The 19,061-nt window shown below is 44.4% G+C and overlaps 1 protein-coding gene across 5 annotated transcripts in view; it reads right to left on the bottom strand.

Moving 5' to 3' along the window:
• Positions 1-1,164: 1,164 nt before the first annotated feature.
• The window catches only part of PRIMPOL (primase and DNA directed polymerase), an 82,548-nt gene continuing 64,651 nt past the window's right edge, over positions 1,165-19,061 (bottom strand). For all 5 annotated transcript variants that reach the window (XM_088446991.1, XM_088446992.1, XM_088446990.1 and 2 more), the window contains 8 exons: positions 18,019-18,207; positions 15,916-16,078; positions 14,747-14,841; positions 12,074-12,160; positions 11,848-11,956; positions 4,133-4,215; positions 3,842-3,888; positions 1,165-2,323 (listed from right to left, as the gene is read on the bottom strand). In XM_088446991.1, coding sequence (XP_088303117.1) covers positions 2,015-2,323; positions 3,842-3,888; positions 4,133-4,215; positions 11,848-11,956; positions 12,074-12,160; positions 14,747-14,841; positions 15,916-16,078; positions 18,019-18,207 — 1,082 coding nt within the window. In that variant the 3' untranslated portion in view covers positions 1,165-2,014. The remainder of the gene's footprint in view (positions 2,324-3,841; positions 3,889-4,132; positions 4,216-11,847; positions 11,957-12,073; positions 12,161-14,746; positions 14,842-15,915; positions 16,079-18,018; positions 18,208-19,061) is intronic.

Raw genomic sequence — 19,061 nt, 5'->3', positions numbered from 1 at the left:
TATAGGAGTGTGATGTGGAAATCAGCAGATGGAATCACATTATATATTATGGGTATTTGCTCATCAATTCAGTGCAAAATACGCAAATTCGTGCAGCATATGTCTGTATGAATATCTGACACTTGCACCCATACATTTGTTAATTCCACACTAGAGATTACACCACCTCTGATTATCTCAAAAAACAATTTTCACTCCAAATAACTATCCTATGGACCCACTGCCTTGGTATAAACAGGACTCATCCTGGTTATCTCATCATGGGGCTGATTCAGAGTTGCACTTTGCTGTGACCACTTTAGTGTCCTTTACTATAGTCACGTCTACAACTTTATGCTAAGTATAAGCCCTTCCCTGGTGTACAAATGTGCGTCTGAATGTGCCAGGACTAATGATCCCAAGAATTGGAGTGACATATTGTCTGATGTGTATGCACTACTGCCTTGGGTCGTCCCATTTGCTGTGCTGCACAGCAGATGGAACAACCCGGCGGCCGACAGCATACAGCTGAAATGCAGCCATGAATGACATAGCGCACGATTGTGCACTATATCATTCAGTGTTTACGGCCGACTGACATTTCGTCCCGTTAGCCGTGCCGTCGGCTGGAATACACATCGTTCTGATGTGTACCTGGGCCTTAGACGCCCACTCTGTGCATCCTTAGACGCAAGAATCCTGCGTGATGTGTCTTTACACTAAACCATCAGTCGCACCATTGAATCTTGTACCAGCCTCATACTAAGTTCAGATTCTCCGATGTAAGCGTCTGAGTTTGCAAACAGCGATGCGACACGCCTGTAACTCCCCCATAACACAGTGCACCTCCATGTGTGTGAATAGCCACCACACAGGAACTCCCAATACATTTGAGACGTGCGTCTCAACTGCTACTGCGCCTCTGTGCGTACACACCATGGGACACATGCGCTGTGCGACTTTTTAGTGACTTAGACACACAAGCAGTTGAAAAACAATCAATCAACCATTTGTGCAAATATTGGCGTTACATGTGACTCAGAATCAAGCCCTGTGTGTCTATTTATTTATGTATAACAAAAGTGGATGTCTCACAGGAGTCCCCAATTGTATGCGTTGTAGTCCATAGTGATAGATCCTTCAAATGTCTGTAATAGGATACATGGTCATCAAAGAAGGATAATATAGTGTAGTATTTTTTTTATATATTTTTTTAACAAATATTCATAAAGAAAACATAACTTCTCATTAATCAATGTAAAGCTTTACAAATCTGCGTTTGATTTCTCAGCGGAGATACATTTTGCTAATTAATCAGTTAACAGGAGCTTGAACTGAAGTAGAGATTCCTGTTTGCTATATGAACACCTGCACTCATAAGCTGTAGAAGAAATGCCTACTGTAACTAAGTAAATTGGAGAAATTTTGCTACATTAATGCTCACTCATGAAGAACATACTTAAAAGAGGGGTTAAAATGACAGCGTACATATTCCTCCATACACTGCTTTTGGAACAGTCGAAAAAGCTTCCTGTTTTTTTAAATACTACAAATAAAAGTTGATTACAGTATGGGCGCAACCACTCAATACTAGTACAATGGCTAAAGTTGATTGAAGAGAAATGGATAATAAAAGTCCCAAGTAATGGCCAATACAGTCACACTGGCAGCTCAGCTCTCCAGCACACTGCCTGGTGACACGGCGTAGAAATCTATGAAAGTAGAGCTAATTTATTAGCGTTCCCCTGGTATGCATATTATATAAAGGATCTAAAATAGGATAATTCTAACTACTACACTATCATGTGCTTGCTCTCTCCTCTACCTTCACTGAAAATGAAATGTTTATATCCTCATTCAACTTTTGATCCAGGGCAGCTATTGTTATACTAAATGACATATACTTTGTTGCTTATTATAGTCCAGAAAACACATTATTTCAAAAGCAGTTGATAAAAAAGTATTGTTGGTTTAAGCAGTCTGGTAGCTGAAGGTGTTTTCTTGGGTATTATTCCTAAACGTATGTTTAGGGTATTCATGTTTCTGCAGGTGTGTCATGCTCGCTGAGGGCTTCTAATAAAAGCTCATCTGGTATGTCCGAGGTCTGAAAGCTCCAATTTCCCAGGCTATGATTGGCTACATCTGCCAGTTCTGCATCTTCAGCAGCCTCTGCAATACAGGCATCATCAATGTCATTCTCCCAGTCTCTATCACAAGTCCTAAGGCTCTCCTCTGAGGACGGTAGCACCAATCCCTCTATTCTCTGACCCTCAGCAAGAAGATTTGGTTTGTTCTCCAAAATGTTTCCATTTTCATCCATTGTAAGAGAGGATTCTTCATCTTCCTGTAAGACAGTTTTTTTATTACATGCTGTAATATTTAGTTTATGTTATAGTATTAGAAAACAGGTTGCTGCTGGAACAATTGGATTGCATTGTCGATATGATCCTTAGTACTAAAATAATTGCTGATGGCTCAAAGATCATATAACACAAAGGAGGATATTCTCATAGCAGAGCTACAATGGAGAATTACATTCCAAGGGCTAAGGACAGCTACCCAGCACACCAACATGATCATCACTCTTGTATTTTACATTATTAAATGGTCAAACTCCCATTCTTTTAGGGAAAGGAAGTGAATGTTACATGTAGGGTTTTTTTTATGTATAGCCTTTGTTTATTATGTAATATTTTAGATACAGTATATAGCACAACGCAAAGTGTCAGTGTTACAATTTCAGCATTATGACACTGAAAAAATAATTTAAATCACATGCACAGAATGTGGGAACACAGAGGGTTATGAGGAAAAGAAACCTAGCTACCACATAATTATCTTCTTAATGTCTTAAGTAAGAAGTTTATAAGGAACTGGCCTCGGGGTGTGTTTGGCACTTTAGTAAATACATATACCCCTAGTTGTGCAGTGTAAGATAGGTGGTAATTCTTGTAATGCAGCAACATTTATTGGCATAGTCAGGGAGCATTCCTCTCTTTGTACCACTGCTTTGATCCACTTGGGAGGGATAACTCTGTACAAGTGTCTGGCAATACTTGGTAGTTGCAGTCTATAGAAGATTTCATGCCTATATCATGATGTTTCGCACAACTACAGTACACAAAGTTGCTGGCAACTCTATGGAACTCTGTAAATAAAACAAACCCCCCCCCAAAAAAAGCTAGGTGTATATGGATTTATGTTTGAAAAAAAAAAAAGGTAAAATATATATTTTTTTAAATATTAATTTTAATTAGATTGACTCTGCCCACCCAAGGGAAGTTGTTGGCTTGCCAACTACTTAATTTAGAGTGTTTTTTCACCAACTCCAATTCCAGGTTTGTTCATAGAGGTCGGCATTGTCATTAGTTGAAGTGATATGACATCTAGAAATAGGAGTATAATGTTGATCACTGAGATAGATAACTGATGTACCAGATCAGTAATGATGGTAGTATTGCCTTGCCCCTGTCATCCAGGAACAAAACCTACCTAAAAACTATGATTCAACGTGTTCAATAGTATTTTTAGGCAATTGGCAACGAGTTTAGAAAACAGTTTCATTATGTAGCACGTTATATAGCAAGATGGGTCTGTAGCTGAAGCACTGGAATGGGTCATTCCCTTCTTTAGATCTGTATTTAGTTTATGTAATGTCGCTACATTGGTTAATGCTACATTGGTTATATGCTATTGTGGCTTACACTGTGATCATTTAGAAGTGTCTGCAGCTTAGTTCTCTCCATGCTTGGGCTGTGTAATAAGGAACTGCTGCTGTCTTCATCGTAAAGAATACCATAAAAACTCCCACAACAGACAAACCCTAGTATCATGCTATCACACATACATACATAAAACTAACCTCTTCAAGAATAAAAGGTAAACACACTTCAGGAGGCAAAGGATAACCTGCAATAATAACAAACCAAAAATAAACAAACAGAAGTCACCTTAGATGTGTGAGTGATACAGAAGAGGTGGGCCCAAACTTTTGCAGCAGTCAGGGACCCAAGTACAGATTCCCCAACAACTTGTTCCACACCTGATTATAGAATATACTTATGCAGAGTAAAAAGGTTGCAGTTGTCTGTATCACTTTAAACATGAAACTACATCTATTTATACATGAAACAATGTCAGAGATACAACTTACTGGCCGACTTAAAGTTTTGTGCTCTGCAAACTGGGTCATAGCATTTCTGATACCAAACTTCTCTCTTCAAATCTACCAGTAACCTTGAAATAGAAAACTATCTGTCAGAGAGGGAATTATACTAAACCCACACATTTTGCAGCTGTGAGATGCTAGAACGTGATTGATAAACAAATAAAATAATATGGTCTACAGTATACCATACATACACATGGAACAAACATACAAATATAAGCTGCCATGTATAAAATTACTAGCAACATTTACAAACGCAACTTTAAAGGGTCTTGTACCCTGATAGACCTTAAGATGTTTGCCACTATCTATATAGGCTTTTGTCTGCCATTTTCTGTAAATGGTTGGCTGCAGTGTCCGTTATGATGCTGCCATATATGCACCCATCCTGCAGCTCAGCCCAAGCCACACGCTCACTGTCCAATTTGGTCCAGAAGCAACTGATTGAGTACTTTTCAGACTGTCTCTACAGACATGTATTACTCCGATATCAGTCAGCTGTTTTTCTGTTCATCAGGTCAAGTGCACCACATTGCAGCGATTTGTGGCCAGGACGTATGCCACGTGTAGGAAAAAATTTACTTTTGGATTATCCATTTATCTTGGATAGCTTCAGTTTTAATTTGCTGCAACTTTTGTATACATAATTGTGAATCTTCTTAGTAGGTCTGTTACATAAAGTAACTTGTATTTTAGGTTATTTTAGGTTTAGCAAAACATTCCTAATGTATAAAGATGAGACTATGGCAATAATGGGCAGTGTTTGCTGCATATTCATCAATAAAAATATGAGATATGGTAAGAACTTACCTTTGTTATCTCTATTTCTACGAAGTCCATAGGGTTCCACAGGATACCTTGGGGTATAGGTGTGACGTCAGTCATCGGGCACCATAGAGTTAAGCTTTCAGCCTCCCAGGATGCACTAGGGTCCCCCTCCTATACCCCGCCCTCGAGCCAAGGCACCTCAGTTAGTTACCAAGCCATAGGCTGGAGGAGGAGAAGGAAGAGAGAGAAAAAAGATCTGGACACACACAAGAATCACATTCTCACCAGAGGGAGACGGAAAAATCGGTGACCAGAGCAAATGCCATCTGCAGCACAGGTGTGACAGGGCGGGAGTCCTGTGGAACCCTATGGACTTCGTAGAAATAGAGATAACAAAGGTAAGTTCTTACCATATCTCATATTTTCTACTTCAGGGTCCATAGGGTATCCACAGGATACCTTGGGGATGTCCCAAAGCAGTATCCTTTAAGGGTGGGGACGCTCCTGTGCCGAAAGGAGAATCCGCCGCCCGAAGGAAGCATCCTGAGAGGTGAAGGTGTCAAACCTGTAATACCTCATGAAGGTATGGACAGAGGACCACGTAGCAGCCTTGCAGATCTGGACTGCAGAGGCACCACATCGAGCTGCCCACGAAGGACCCACAGACCTAGTGGAATGAGCCTTCACAGAAGGAGGAACCGGCAGGCCTTCATGAAGATAAGCTTCAGAAATAGCCATACGGATCCAGGCTGCCAAAGTTTGCTTTGAAGCAGGCCAACCCTTTTTACGGAAGCCATAGAGGACAAACAAGGCGTCCGACTTCCTAAAGGAAGAAGTGCGGTCAACATAAGTCCTTAAGGCCCGCACAACATCCAAAGTGGCCTCACCCACTGAAAGACCAGGTGAGTTAAAGGCCGGAACAACTATTTCCTCGTTAACATGAAACTGGGAAACAACTTTGGGAAGAAATTCAGGTCGAGTGTGGAGCACTGCCCTGTTCCCATGAAAAATCAAGAAAGGGGGTCTACAAGAGAGAGCCCCTAAATCAGAAACACGTCTGGCCGAAGCTATGGCCAGAAGGAAAACAGTCTTAGCTGTTAGCCATTTAAGATCCACTGAGCCCAGTGGTTCAAACGGCGGTCCCTGGAGAGCCCTCAGGACCACAGCCAAATCCCAAGGCGCCACAGGTGGAACAAAGGGCGGCTGAATGCGGAGAACACCTTGCATAAAGGTGCGCACATCCGGGATTGTAGCAATCCTACGGTGAAACCAGACAGACAGGGCTGAAACCTGTACCTTCAAAGAAGCAAGGCGAAGCCCATGATCTAGTCCCGCTTGTAGGAAGGCGAGTATCCGAGACAGACGAAATTCCCGCGGTGCATAACCTCTCGGTCGACACCACTGGAAGAACGTATGCCACACGCGATGGTATATCCTCGCGGAAGACGGCTTCCGAGCTCGTAACATGGTACGCACCACAGAGCTGGAAAACCCCCTGGACCTCAGCATGGCTGTCTCAACAGCCACGCCGTCAAAGACAGCCGAGTCAGGTCTGGGTGAAGACAGGGACCCTGCGACAGAAGGTCCGGTCGTAGCGGCAACCGCAGAGGACTGTCCACGGACAGCCCTTGAAGGTCTGAGAACCAGTGCCGTCTGGGCCACGCGGGAGCTATCAACAGGAGCGTCCCTCCTTCCTGTTTGAATTTCCGGATTACCCGTGGAAGAAGGGAAATCGGAGGAAACAGGTATGCGAACCGGAACGTCCACCGGACGGACAGAGCATCCACCAGAGACGCCCCTTCGTCTCTTGTGCGAGACCCGTACACCGGCAACTTGTTGTTGTGCCGGGACGCCATGAGGTCGATCTCTGGAAGACCCCATCTGTTCACCAGCAGTTGAAAAACGTCCGGGTGCAGGGACCATTCCCCCGGATGAACGTCCGCCTCCCAATTTAGCACTCCCGGGATGAAGACCGCTGATATGGCCGGAAGATTGCGCTCCGCCCATACCAGGATCCGAGAGACCTCCACGAGAGCCGCCCGATTTCGGGTTCCTCCTTGCCTGTTTATGTAGGCCACGGTGGTAGCATTGTCCGACTGGACCTGTACCGGACAACCCTGGAGAACCCGATGTGCCTGCTGGAGAGCATTGAAGACCGCCCGGAGTTCCAAGATATTGATCGGAAGCTCCGCTTCTGTCGGCGTCCACCTGCCCTGGAACAAGTGTGGACCCGAAACTGCCCCCCAGCCCCGAAGACTGGCGTCCGTTGTCAACAGGACCCAATTTGGAACCCAGAACGGACGTCCCTTGCTGAGATGGGTCGTCTGTAACCACCAGGCAAGGGACAGGCGAACCTCCGGGGTGAGCACAATCGTCTGGGACTTCAGAGACTGAGGCAGCCCGTTCCACTTGGACAGGATCAGGTGCTGCAGAGGTCTGGAGTGAAACTGTGCATATTCCACCATGTCGAACACCGACACCATGGAGCCCAGTAACCTCATCGCCGAGTGTAGAGACACCCGGCGGCTGTGCAGACAACTGCGCACCCTCGACTGTAAAGCAGAGATCTTTTCCCCCGTCACGAAGATTCTTTGCTGTCCTGAGTCCAATAAGGCTCCGAGGTGCAGAATCCGCCGAGACGGGAGTAGAGTGGACTTCTGCCAGTTTATTAACCAGCCGTGCCGTTGCAGTAGTGCAATGGCCAGGTCCAAGTGGCGTAGAAGGAGCTCGGGAGATCCTGCCACTAATAAAAGGTCGTCCAAGTACGGCAACATACGGACTCCCTGCAGCCGCAGTGAAGCCGCCATGACCGCCATCACCTTGGTGAACACACGTGGTGCTGTCGCCAGGCCAAAAGGTAACGCCCGAAACTGGAAGTGGTCGCTGCGGATTGCAAACCTGAGGAACTGTTGATGGCGCGAAAGAATAGGGACATGCAGGTAAGCGTCCTGTATGTCCAATGACACCATGTAGTCCCCAGGTTCCAGCGCCAGAATGATGGACCGTAGGGTTTCCATCCGAAACTTCGGCACCCGCAAAGACTTGTTGAGAGCTTTGAGGTTTAGAATCGGACGATACGACCCATTGGGTTTCTGCACCAAAAAAAGATTTGAATAGAAACCCTGGCCCCTCTGGGAGAATGGAACAGGCACTATAACTCCAGCCTGGAGCATAGTGTGCAAGACCTTCCGCAGCTCCGTGGCCTTGTTCCGGTCTGATGGTAGACCCGTGGTGAAGAATCGAGCCGGGGGTCTGTGCCGGAAAGAGAGGGCGTACCCTTGGGAGACCACCTCGAGAACCCAAGTGTCTGTCGTGGTAACCGACCAACACCGGGCGAACTGCAGCAGACGGCCTCCCACTTTGGGCTCCCCCAAAGGGAGGCCCGGACCGTCAGGCCGCAGGCTTGTCATCTGGCTTAGGGGCTGGACGTCTGGTACTCCATGCCTGCTTCCGGGGCTTGGCCGATTTCTTAGGACCAGCCTGTCGAGGAAAAGACTGTGGTTTGGGCCTGCCCTGGGCCCTATAAGACCGAAAGGACGATGGTCCAGAACCAGAAGGAGCAGCGGCCGACGGGAGACATGCCGATTTGGCTGCCGCCAGCGTAGCCACAATCTTGTCTAGATCCGGACCGAAGAGAACTTCTCCGGTAAATGGCAACGCCTCCAAACCCTTTTTGGAATCAGCGTCCGCCTTCCAGGATCGCAACCACAAGGTGCGACGAGCGGCCAATTCGAGACACCAGGGTACTAATGTCTAAGGCCGCCTCGTTGATATAAGTGGCCGAATCACGGAGATTACCAATCAACTCCGCCTGATCGGCCGGACAGTCGGAATCAAAAGACGCCTCTAATGAATCCGCCCAGCGCTCCATCACTCTGGCAACCCAGCAAATGGCCATAGCCGGCCGTGCTGCCCCCCCCCGCAAGGGAATAAGCGGACTTTAGGCAGATCTCCACCTTGCGGTCCGTAGCATCCTTAAGGGAGGACATCGATGGCATCGGCAATGTGGCACGGACAAGACGGGTCACGTGAGAATCCACCTGTGGAGGGGATTCCCACTTTGCAAAATAATTATCCGCGAACGGATAAGACACCGCCAGGCGCCTTTGCGGCTGGTAATGTTTACCAGGCTGTTTCCACGCCTCCTCTAAATGGTCCATTAACTGACCCGAAAGAGGAAAGACTGTGGCATACTTGGATTTAGCCGCTGGGGGAACTTCGTCCTCAATCACCAAGGCTGTGCGGACTGCCCGAATAAGTCCAGGAATATATACTTTGGACTTAGCGTCAGCGTCCTTAGTATGGAGAGGTTCCTGATCGTAAGGATCCAGAATCTCCCCATCATCAGACGTCCCTTCGTCATCCTCATAAGGAGCAGACAGAGACGCCACCGGCCGTTTATGTGGCCGCATCACAGACTCCCCTTGCAACACATCCGACAAGTGCTGTACAGAACTCGTCAGGGAGTTAACCCACGCCGGCTCCTGAGAAACCGGGAGCGGGGAAATAGGGAGACTGTGGGGTACCACCAATTGTCGTGGGAAACCCTGCATGGGTGACGACACCACTGACTGCTGGGACAAACCCATCTGTGTAAACGCGGGCTGCGGAGCTAACTGGCCCACTAAGGTTGTAAGCGCCTGAGCGAAACAAGCCCAGGGCGGCTCCTGTACCAGTGCTGTAACCGTAATAGGCCGCGCCATTGACAAACACTGCCGGCAGAGGCCCTCCGCTCTACCCTCCCCCTCTGCTAACGGTACTTTACACGTAGTACACTGTAGCCAGAGAGGAAAATCACTTTCAGACATGATGGCACCAAGTATGTGACCCGTCTCACCAATTATATATTAAATAGGCGAGAGACCACCCTGCAGCACCGCACCGCAAGGGCTTAGCAGAAAATACAGGGACAGTAATAAAGCTGACAGTCAGAAGAAAAGTTACAGGCAGCAGCACTAGCACAGTCACATACAATGCAAAGAAAAATCAATTCCTGCACTAACAGCGCTGATCACTCAACTACGCAGACACAGGGCCTGGTAGGACACAGCGCTGCATACACAGACCTGCCACAGCGGAGGAGAGGTATGCGGGGGGACCCAGACCACGATGCTTCCGTCCAGTGCTTCCAGCAGCGTTCACCATGCGTTCTGGAAAGATGGCCGCCGAGGAGCAGAAAGGAGGCTGGTCTGGGGGAGGAGCGCTGCTACAGGACCAGTCGGCAGTGTGCAGAAAGGGCTGTGTGCAGCGGGGGAGGCGTCGGCTGTGAGACAGGGAAGGCACGCTCCCCTGGCATGCATTTAACCCCCGGGACGCCGCAGCGCTGCCGCGCTGCTGCGGTCCGCTGTCCCAGGGGGGTAGTGGAAGCGAAGGTTCTTACCTGGCTCCACGCTGGGGACTCTGGACCATGTAACAGCGGGGACCCACCGCGGGACCCCGCTGCTTACCTTGCTGTCCCCCTTGAATCCGGCCATGGTCCGGAACATCTGGGGTCACCGCTAACTGTGACCCCAGATGCTCACCAGCATCCCCGGATCGGTACCGGCGGGGGTGTAGGGAAGACAGCATGGACGTCAGGACTGACTGTCCATGCTGTACATCCAGACGTGCAGCCACAGCTGCATGAAGAAAAGCTTCAGGGGCTCTTCTAGCCCCCACTCCAACAGGTGCACCCGACTCCGGCCGGGCACCAAACGAAACTGAGGTACCTTGGCTCGGGGGCGGGGTATAGGAGGGGGACCCTAGTGCATCCTGGGAGGCTGAAAGCTTAACTCTATGGTGCCCGATGACTGACGTCACACCTATACCCCAAGGTATCCTGTGGATACCCTATGGACCCTGAAGTAGAAACACAATTATTGCTTTCCCAATACAGAAGTGTATGTATATGATCAGGAAAAGATAATGGGGTAGGCTAATGTGGGGTACACACTTCAACAACAAATCACTAGATTGGCTGACCCCCCGCTCGATCTAATGATTTGGCAAGATTTTGCACCGTTGACCTGTTGCATACACACTTACCAATCGGCCGCCCAATATGTCTGACCAGAAAAAACAGCTGTGATGTCACTATCGCTGGTTCCTGTGGCCAGTCGTGTGTACACGAAAGGAGATGTGAAAGATAAATCTTTCATCTATATCGCATCTGCCAAGCAGCATGGCCAATGCAATATATCTGTGTAAGACGTCTTTCTCAGATATATTGTGTGTACACACTGCCAGATGGACTGAATAATCGATCATTAGTCGGCTATACGAACAATATATGACCTAGTGTGCACCCAGCATTACAGTTAGGAGTAAATCCTGCTACTGAGCGTCAAATTAACTCCTTACAGCTTGTACTGAGGCTATAAAACACAAAGCCTGCTTTATAGTTATGAGAGTGTGTGATATAGCCCAACTCTGTATGAAGTGCAAAAATAAACTATCCAGTCTGCATCCGTGTGCAGCATATAAGATCATGCAGTATCCGCCCTGCATGCAAAGACAGTTTCCATTAATACTATTACAGTGTGACATGGTTAGCTTAGCTGCAAATCTGACTTTGTACCCCACCACATGAAAGTAGGGATCATTCCTCAGGCATACCCATCGTTGCCTAAGAATCAGAGCAAAATGATTCCATATAACGGAGGACATTACATAGCAGGGCTAATATGGATGGATGCTATGTAAGTGAATACAGTTCCTGATGGACGCTGTGACACAGAATAAACAATACCTTTAAGTTATGCTTCTCTCAAAGCTGGTCCTATACCAAAGATTATGCTGAAGCTAATGAGGGGTGATTGGCAGAATTACAGCTTTAGCAGATAGAAGATAATGGTCTAGCATATGTGCACTGAAAGGCTGGAGCTTCTCAGAGATACCAGCAACACAAGGGAATCCCTTGATAAACATACATTATTACCGCTACGGATACATACATGACATTATTACTTTTGTGAGCACGGCCTATGTTTTCACACCAACGGTAATCAATGGTGTCATAAACAAGCAATTCTTCAAGGGAAAAATAGTTCCACTGTCGAATACCTATTTAAAAGAATAAAAAAATTATCAAATTGGTAGTGTGTGTGAATGTAAAAGAATCATTCAAAACAGTATTTCAAAGAAAAGAAAACAAACAAAAAAGACACTAAAACAAATTACCTCCGTGGAAGCCTTCTCTTGTCAGAACTGACAGAATGAAATGATCAATTTCTGGGTAAGGGGACACCTGATATCCCTTCATGCTGTCTGGGGTGCAGGGGAGAAGAAAAACATTATTTCATTTTGTACATTGGGCACAAGCCGACGATCATCGATAGTTTTAAAATGCGAATATGAATAAATGCTAAATCAGGCTTGATTAGCATTTATTCCTATTGCTGTTTTAAAGCTATCAGTTAAAGCTGCTGATAATCAGCAGATCAGATCAGACAAAGCCGCTCCTAAAATCTACCCCCAAATGTCAATTTTTACTCAATTACATTCAGAAAAACAAAACACTTGTAAATACTTACTTAGTAGTTATTGCTAAATGGTGCAAGTAAGAAGCCAGCACAAACCACCTAGGAGAACACTATGATATACTATACAGCACATCCCTACGAAATTATCCAGAATATATAGTTGCTTGCAAAAGTATTCAGCATTAAAAAAGTAAACAGATTTATATGCATTACAAATGGCACTTACACAGATTGTTCCAGAAAGTACATTTTCAAACTAATAATTCATTATTTGTATGCAGATTTTTTTACAACCAAAAACTGAAAAATTAGTCTTGCATAAGTATTCAACCTCTATTCCTTGGAAGATTCCAGTTTACACCGGTGAAAGATATTGCCCTCGCTCTGAATCAGGGCGTCTTTTTGCTTGTTTGGAGTGGCCTCCTGGCCGCTCGCATAGCTGTGGGTGACCACCCACAGCTATAGCGAGCGGCCAGGTTGATGGTCGCGATGGTCAAGACCATTGCGACCATCGGACTTGCGACGAGACCCTTGTAGTAGGGTGGCTGCAAGCCCCAGAGAGCTTTTGGCTCTAACAGAGCCGGAAGCTCTCCCACTGACATCACTGGTGATGTCAGTGGGGCCGCCCCCAAATGGCAAGCATTCTGTTGGCCACCCCCCCGGCCCGCCCACCAAACGGGGCGAACTGTCACTCACCATCGACAGCTCGCCCCCTTTGGTGCGAGATCCGGAGCGACGGAGCACCCGTCGCTAGCCGGGTCTCGCACATACGCACGACGGAGCCGGCTCCGTCGTGCGCATGCCCAGTGGGCAAACATCGACCCGGTTGCGAGCGCTCAGCACTTGCGACCGGGTATTAATCAGGCCCAGAATGTTTTGGCTCAAAAACCCCTTAATTCAAATAACATTGATCATACTGTGAGTCTGAAGGAAAGCTGTGAAAATGAAAACCAAAGAGCATCCTAAGAAAATTAAAGTCATAGGGCCTCATTTATCAACGAGTTTTATCATAAGTAACAAGTGATATAACTCGCTGTGTATGATAAATGGTGCTCCAGCCAATCAGCTCCCAACTGTCATTTTTCAAACAGATGACATTTAGGAGCTGATTGGCTGGAGCACCATTATCATATGCAACAGGTTTTATCACTCGTTGCGTATGATAAAATTTGATATAAATGAGGCCCAAAGTTAGAGAAACAAACCAAACATAGCCCATTCCTCAGCAAACATCATCTCAACAGTGACGTATGGGGGTGGCAGCATAATGCCGTGGGGATGCTTTTCTTCAGCAGGATCTGGGCATTTTGTTAAAATGGAAGAACGAAGGGAAGGTGCAAAGTACACGGAGATACTGCAAGACAACTTGCTTCAGTTTACTAGAAAACAAAAGCTTGGGAGAAAGTTCTCCTTTCAGTAGGACAATCATCCCAAACACAAGGCCCAAACAACACTAGTGTGGTTGAACAACAAAAAGGTGAATGTTCTACAATGGCCACGTCAAAGTCCAGATATCAAGTCAATTGAGAATCTGTGGCACTATTTGAAAATTGCAATACACAAGCGCCATCCAACCAACCTGAACAATCTGGAGTAAATCTGCAAGGAAGAATCAGCAAAAATCACTTCCAAACAGTGTGCAAACCTGATAGAAACTTAGCCCAACAGACTTAAAAATGTTATTGCAGAAAAGTGGGCTCTACCAAGTATTATTCTGCAGGGATTGAATACTTAAGCAAGCAGCATTTTTCAATTTTTATTTAAAAAAATAAATAAATCTGCAGAAAATAATGAATTACGAGTTTAAAAATGTACTTTAAGAGTCTACTGGTTCACAATTACAACACTACCTGCAACAGTCTGTGTAATGCTGGGTACACACTGACATATACATTGGCAGATCAATTGATCGGCCCAGTATATCTGCTGCCTGATCGGCCAGTGTGTACCCGCTATATGTCGGTAAACGTCGCCGATCACCGGCATATTGCATTGGCTGTGCTGCACAGCCGATGGACAGATGTCTGCAGACTGCCCATACACACACAGCGGCAGCCGCGAGGAGGAGGGCGGGACACGCCACCCGAACCACCCACTGGCCGCCACCCCCCGGTCGCCGGGACCCAAGGGCACAAGCAGATGATGGCAGTTCATTGTGTATGAACGACCATTATCTGCAGATATATCTGTCAGGACTGTGTACCCACCTTAAGTCTCATATAAAATACAGTCAAATCTATTGCCTTATTACTTTTCCAAGTAGCTGTATAGAACATCACACCCAGATCTGTGAACATGAGTACAAGTTCTGTAGAACTGGGTGATAAAACCAAAAGCTATTAAACAAATGTAAATGTTCTTCCAATGATACCTGTAGTAATCGCCCCTCCAGGGCTGAGGCGTGTGGTCCCGTTCTTTCCACTTTCTGAGCTTTCACATGTTAAAATCTTTAAAGAGTCCGTAAATCTGTAATACATATCAATAGACAGGTATTTTTCAGTCCTATGAAATTACACCTGATTTTATTTTTATATACTTTCATTTATATATTAAGTGCATATAAAGAATATTTATAAAGAAACATCAATTATTTGCAATTAGGGCAGACATTTTGGAGTGCATGTGTGCTGTATTTTATTGGTTACAGATGCATGCTCTTTGATAAAGCCTCCTAAATCGGAAGCGAAACGCGTCAGCAATATCTACTACCAATATTGCTACTTACCCTGCCGGACTCTATTTGACTTCAGCCGGTGGTCTTATGATACGGAGTGGGAGCTGCGCATTTACATGTGGAGACGAAGTCCTTAACACCCGGATTATAACAGCGGTTGGATAAAGGCGGTCACAGGCTGACTAAATTCCTGCCTTCAAAGCCACACAGGCCGGGATTATCGGGCTGTTTTTTCCCCCAAGCCGGGACTCCTTGCTTTATATATGTTAAGCACCGCTACGTGACAGCGAGTCTCCCACTGCTACAACTTGAGAGGTCTGATTTACGAGGACTTAAAAAGGACCTTATTTACAAGTCTGGTGAGAGACATATGATACAAAATTACAAATTAAATTGATACCCTATGAAGGAAACAGTTTATACTGCGGATTCAGTACTTTTATACAGTTGTATAGGGATTTCTGGAGTGGTCTTCAGATGTGATATTTATCTTATGCATGATTGTATGTTTTATAGTGTTATTAATACTGTGTTTTTTATAAATTGTACTTTGAACATATTATTGGCGTCTTGGTGTCTATTTCTGTCATGTCAAGGTATAGTAACCTTTTGTGATTTAATTTAATTAGCGCAACATCACTTTAGTGTATTATAGTTCTATCAACGACTATCTTTGGATAGTTGGTTTTTTAGTAGGTATACACAAACGTGTGCTGCTATTTGGTCTATTTATCTTTTTTTGATTAGCGCCCAGCTTAAATTTTGTTGTGATTGGTATTTAAAAAAACAATAGGCTTAACAAATCAATGTAGTGGCAGTGTTAGGAATCTCTGGAAAGATCTGTAGTATAAAGGAACAGAACACACCTGAGATTGCTAATTAGGGAGCAGAGGAAGATGTTTTCTTCTGCGGAGACATGTTTCGGAGGCTTCCCAGCAAACTTGTTATCCTCGGCTAATTTAAACACCACGTTTTTTCCCAGTTTTGATGATCTATATAATCGGAAATTTCTGTTTTTCGTGTAAACACCTATAGGGAATGAGCCAAACAAGTGAATTTATTTATTATCAGTTTATATAGCGCACACATATTCCGCAGCAAAGATTATTTGGCCATTCACATCAGTCCCTGCCCCAGTGGAGCTTACAATCTATATTCCCTATCACATGCTCACAAACATGCACACTATGGTCAATTTTGTAGGTAGCCAAATAACCTACCAGTATATTTTTGGAGTGTGGGAGGAATGAATGGAGGTGAAAAACAAAGAGTGAAGTTAATTTAATGTTTAATTGTTAATCATTGGACAATTTAAGACACAGAATTATTAGTTTACTTTCATAGACTCTTTTTTATGCCAGAGAATTATTTAATAGTAACAATACTATAATTATAATGCCACAATTATAAACACCTCAACTGATTTCTAGAACAGAAATAAAAATTGATTTGAGCACTTGCTACACTATTGCCAAATCAAGAGTTAAAAATATTTGGGATGTAGTTGGCATCCCGGCGCACATAATGCTGGTGCTCAGAATCCGGCACCAGAAGCCCAACAGAAGTCAGCATCCCGGTGGTGAGTATTAGATTTAGGGTTAGGCTGCGGGAAAGGTGGGTTATGGGTAGGGTTACATTACTTACCTGCATGCATCAGGAATTTGGCGCCGAGATTCTGACCGCTGGCATTGTGTGTGGCCTGATCGCATACCCAACCCAAATATACATATCACTGGCTGGTTAGTGGAATGATATTTTGGTATAGTAAAAATAACTTCAACTGGAAATGGAAATTTTACTATTTTTTGTGGCCACATCCAAATGCAGTGTATTACAAATTTACTTCTTACACACATTTGACCTCAAAATGTGGTGTTAGTTTGTTAGAGGATACTACCTTAATCTAAACAGGTTATGAAAAATATATACATATAATTATAAATTATACTATACTCCCCTTTTAAATTCAATGTGCATTATAGACGTAGTGGATTTTTGAGACAACCTGTATTTATCAATATATGGCATGAGTTTTACATAACAGTTCAACTCCGGGACATTAGAAACTATTATTTTGACAAGAGCTCTCCGACAGGATGGATTATTCAGAGGCATAGAATGAAAACACTGTAAAAAACACTGTTAATAGACTAATTTATTTTTTGTTTGTATAAATTGTACATCAATTAGTCTTTTAAGCTTGACAAAAGAAAAAAAATAGTTGGTGTAACTGCGCAGATTGTCTACAATGACAATCACATGCGGGTAGTGAACAAAAGCATAGGAACAACTGGGTAAGTAATACTGGAAGCAAGGGTGCGGGTCATAAAGCGATAACATCCTAGCATGGTTAGGTGGTCATATATAAACTGCTGCCCTGCCCTTGTGGCCTATAATTATGGCAACAGGAGAAGAGTTCTGGGATTGTTGGGGCATCTTTGGCAGGAGATATACTGACCAAGACAACTTATCTGGCCAACTTTCACATGTGATGGTGTTTAAGGTGATGTCAGAATAGAAATACAAGTGAAACTTCAGCAAAGACAACAGTGGGAGGAAGTGCACAGTACAACAACATGATATCTATGCATTAATTCATAGTGCAACTGCAGATCAATTTACCTTGGGAGTGGATTTCCTAAGATTGGAATATTAGATAATGCAGTTACAGGTGATAAGAAAAACAATATATAAGAATGTTGGGACAGGGACGTTTTCAGGTGCTAGTACCTAAAAGTATTACAATCACCCATATTAATCCATAGTGTCACACTAGAAATAAATAGTACATAGAGTCACAAACAACAACAGCGATGTATGTTTCATTAGTATACTTTTTCAAATAGTCTATCTTTTAAATGTTTCAAGCACTAGTGAGTGGGGTTAGCTCACAGGAAAGCAGGGGATGTCGGGGGAAACACACTGATGATCCCTCCACAGCTAAACACAAATGCTTATACAGCACTAACCGAGATCAATGAAAAGTTGTTTTCCACCAGTTTTATCACCCACGAGCAGAGAAGACAGACCACAGTCCTTTCCAATCACGTTCTGGCTCACAGGACAAGCTGACTCAGAGGCAGCATTATCTTTAACAGAGGTAACCGTACATTCGCTTACAGGGAAAAGGGGTTTTAAAGCAGTCTTGATGAAATTGCCTAGAAAAAACAGCAAAAATAGAAGAGCATTACAGAAAGTATACAACATGACTGCTGTTATAATCTACCAGTAAATAGAATATATTTTTCTGAAGTAAATTTTGATCACCTCGGAGGTTCAGATGTTCCTAGTATACGAGAACTGCATCTCCACTCACCTGAATGGGGTTCTAATGCGTATGAGTGTACAGGCATAGCAGCAGCAGCAGCAAAGAATATAATATCAGCATTTTAAAACAAGTATAAATAAAGTCTGTCCAGATGTAGCCTGTAAGTGGTTGACTTATGCCAGTGTTGCTGTCAGACTGTGCTCACAATGCCTTAAGTAGAGTAACCAAAATCCAGTCCTTAACATTTGCTAAAAGGAGAATAAACCTAAAAAGGCTATATGATCTAGAATGAAAAGGCAATGGGGCAGATTCTATTATCCATGGAAATTTCCAGGACCCATTTCGATCATTTGCATGTTAAAATCTCGAAAGGTTTGTGGTGTGAATGTCCCTCTGCTATAGCCAAAAAGGATGGTTGGGGTGTTGGTGAGGTACTAAACCTATACATTACCTTAATTATAGACCTTTATTGCCTGATTTTTGCACCTACTAGCGACATCTAACTTTTCCGGCTTGCGCGCTATCTCCAGAAGGCAAATTTTGTTTGCAGAGCATAGAGGTGTGAGCAGATTCTGCTTACCATATTGGGCAGAAAAATGTACAATGCACGCTGCCAATGGCAGCTTAAGTTGAATTAAAGCTGCCTCATAGGTCAACATTCAAAAATATAAACTTTCCCATATTCTAAAATTTATTTTATATTTTTGGTACTCAACATTAAACTTGATTCTCTGTATCTGTCTG

This window comes from Taudactylus pleione, unplaced genomic scaffold (assembly GCF_031769625.1).
Source record: "Taudactylus pleione unplaced genomic scaffold, aTauple2 ptg000408l, whole genome shotgun sequence".
In the NCBI taxonomy this organism is placed as follows: Eukaryota; Metazoa; Chordata; class Amphibia; order Anura; family Myobatrachidae; genus Taudactylus; species Taudactylus pleione.
Note: the sequence above shows the minus strand (reverse complement) of the source record. Positions and strands in the feature narration are given on the sequence as shown.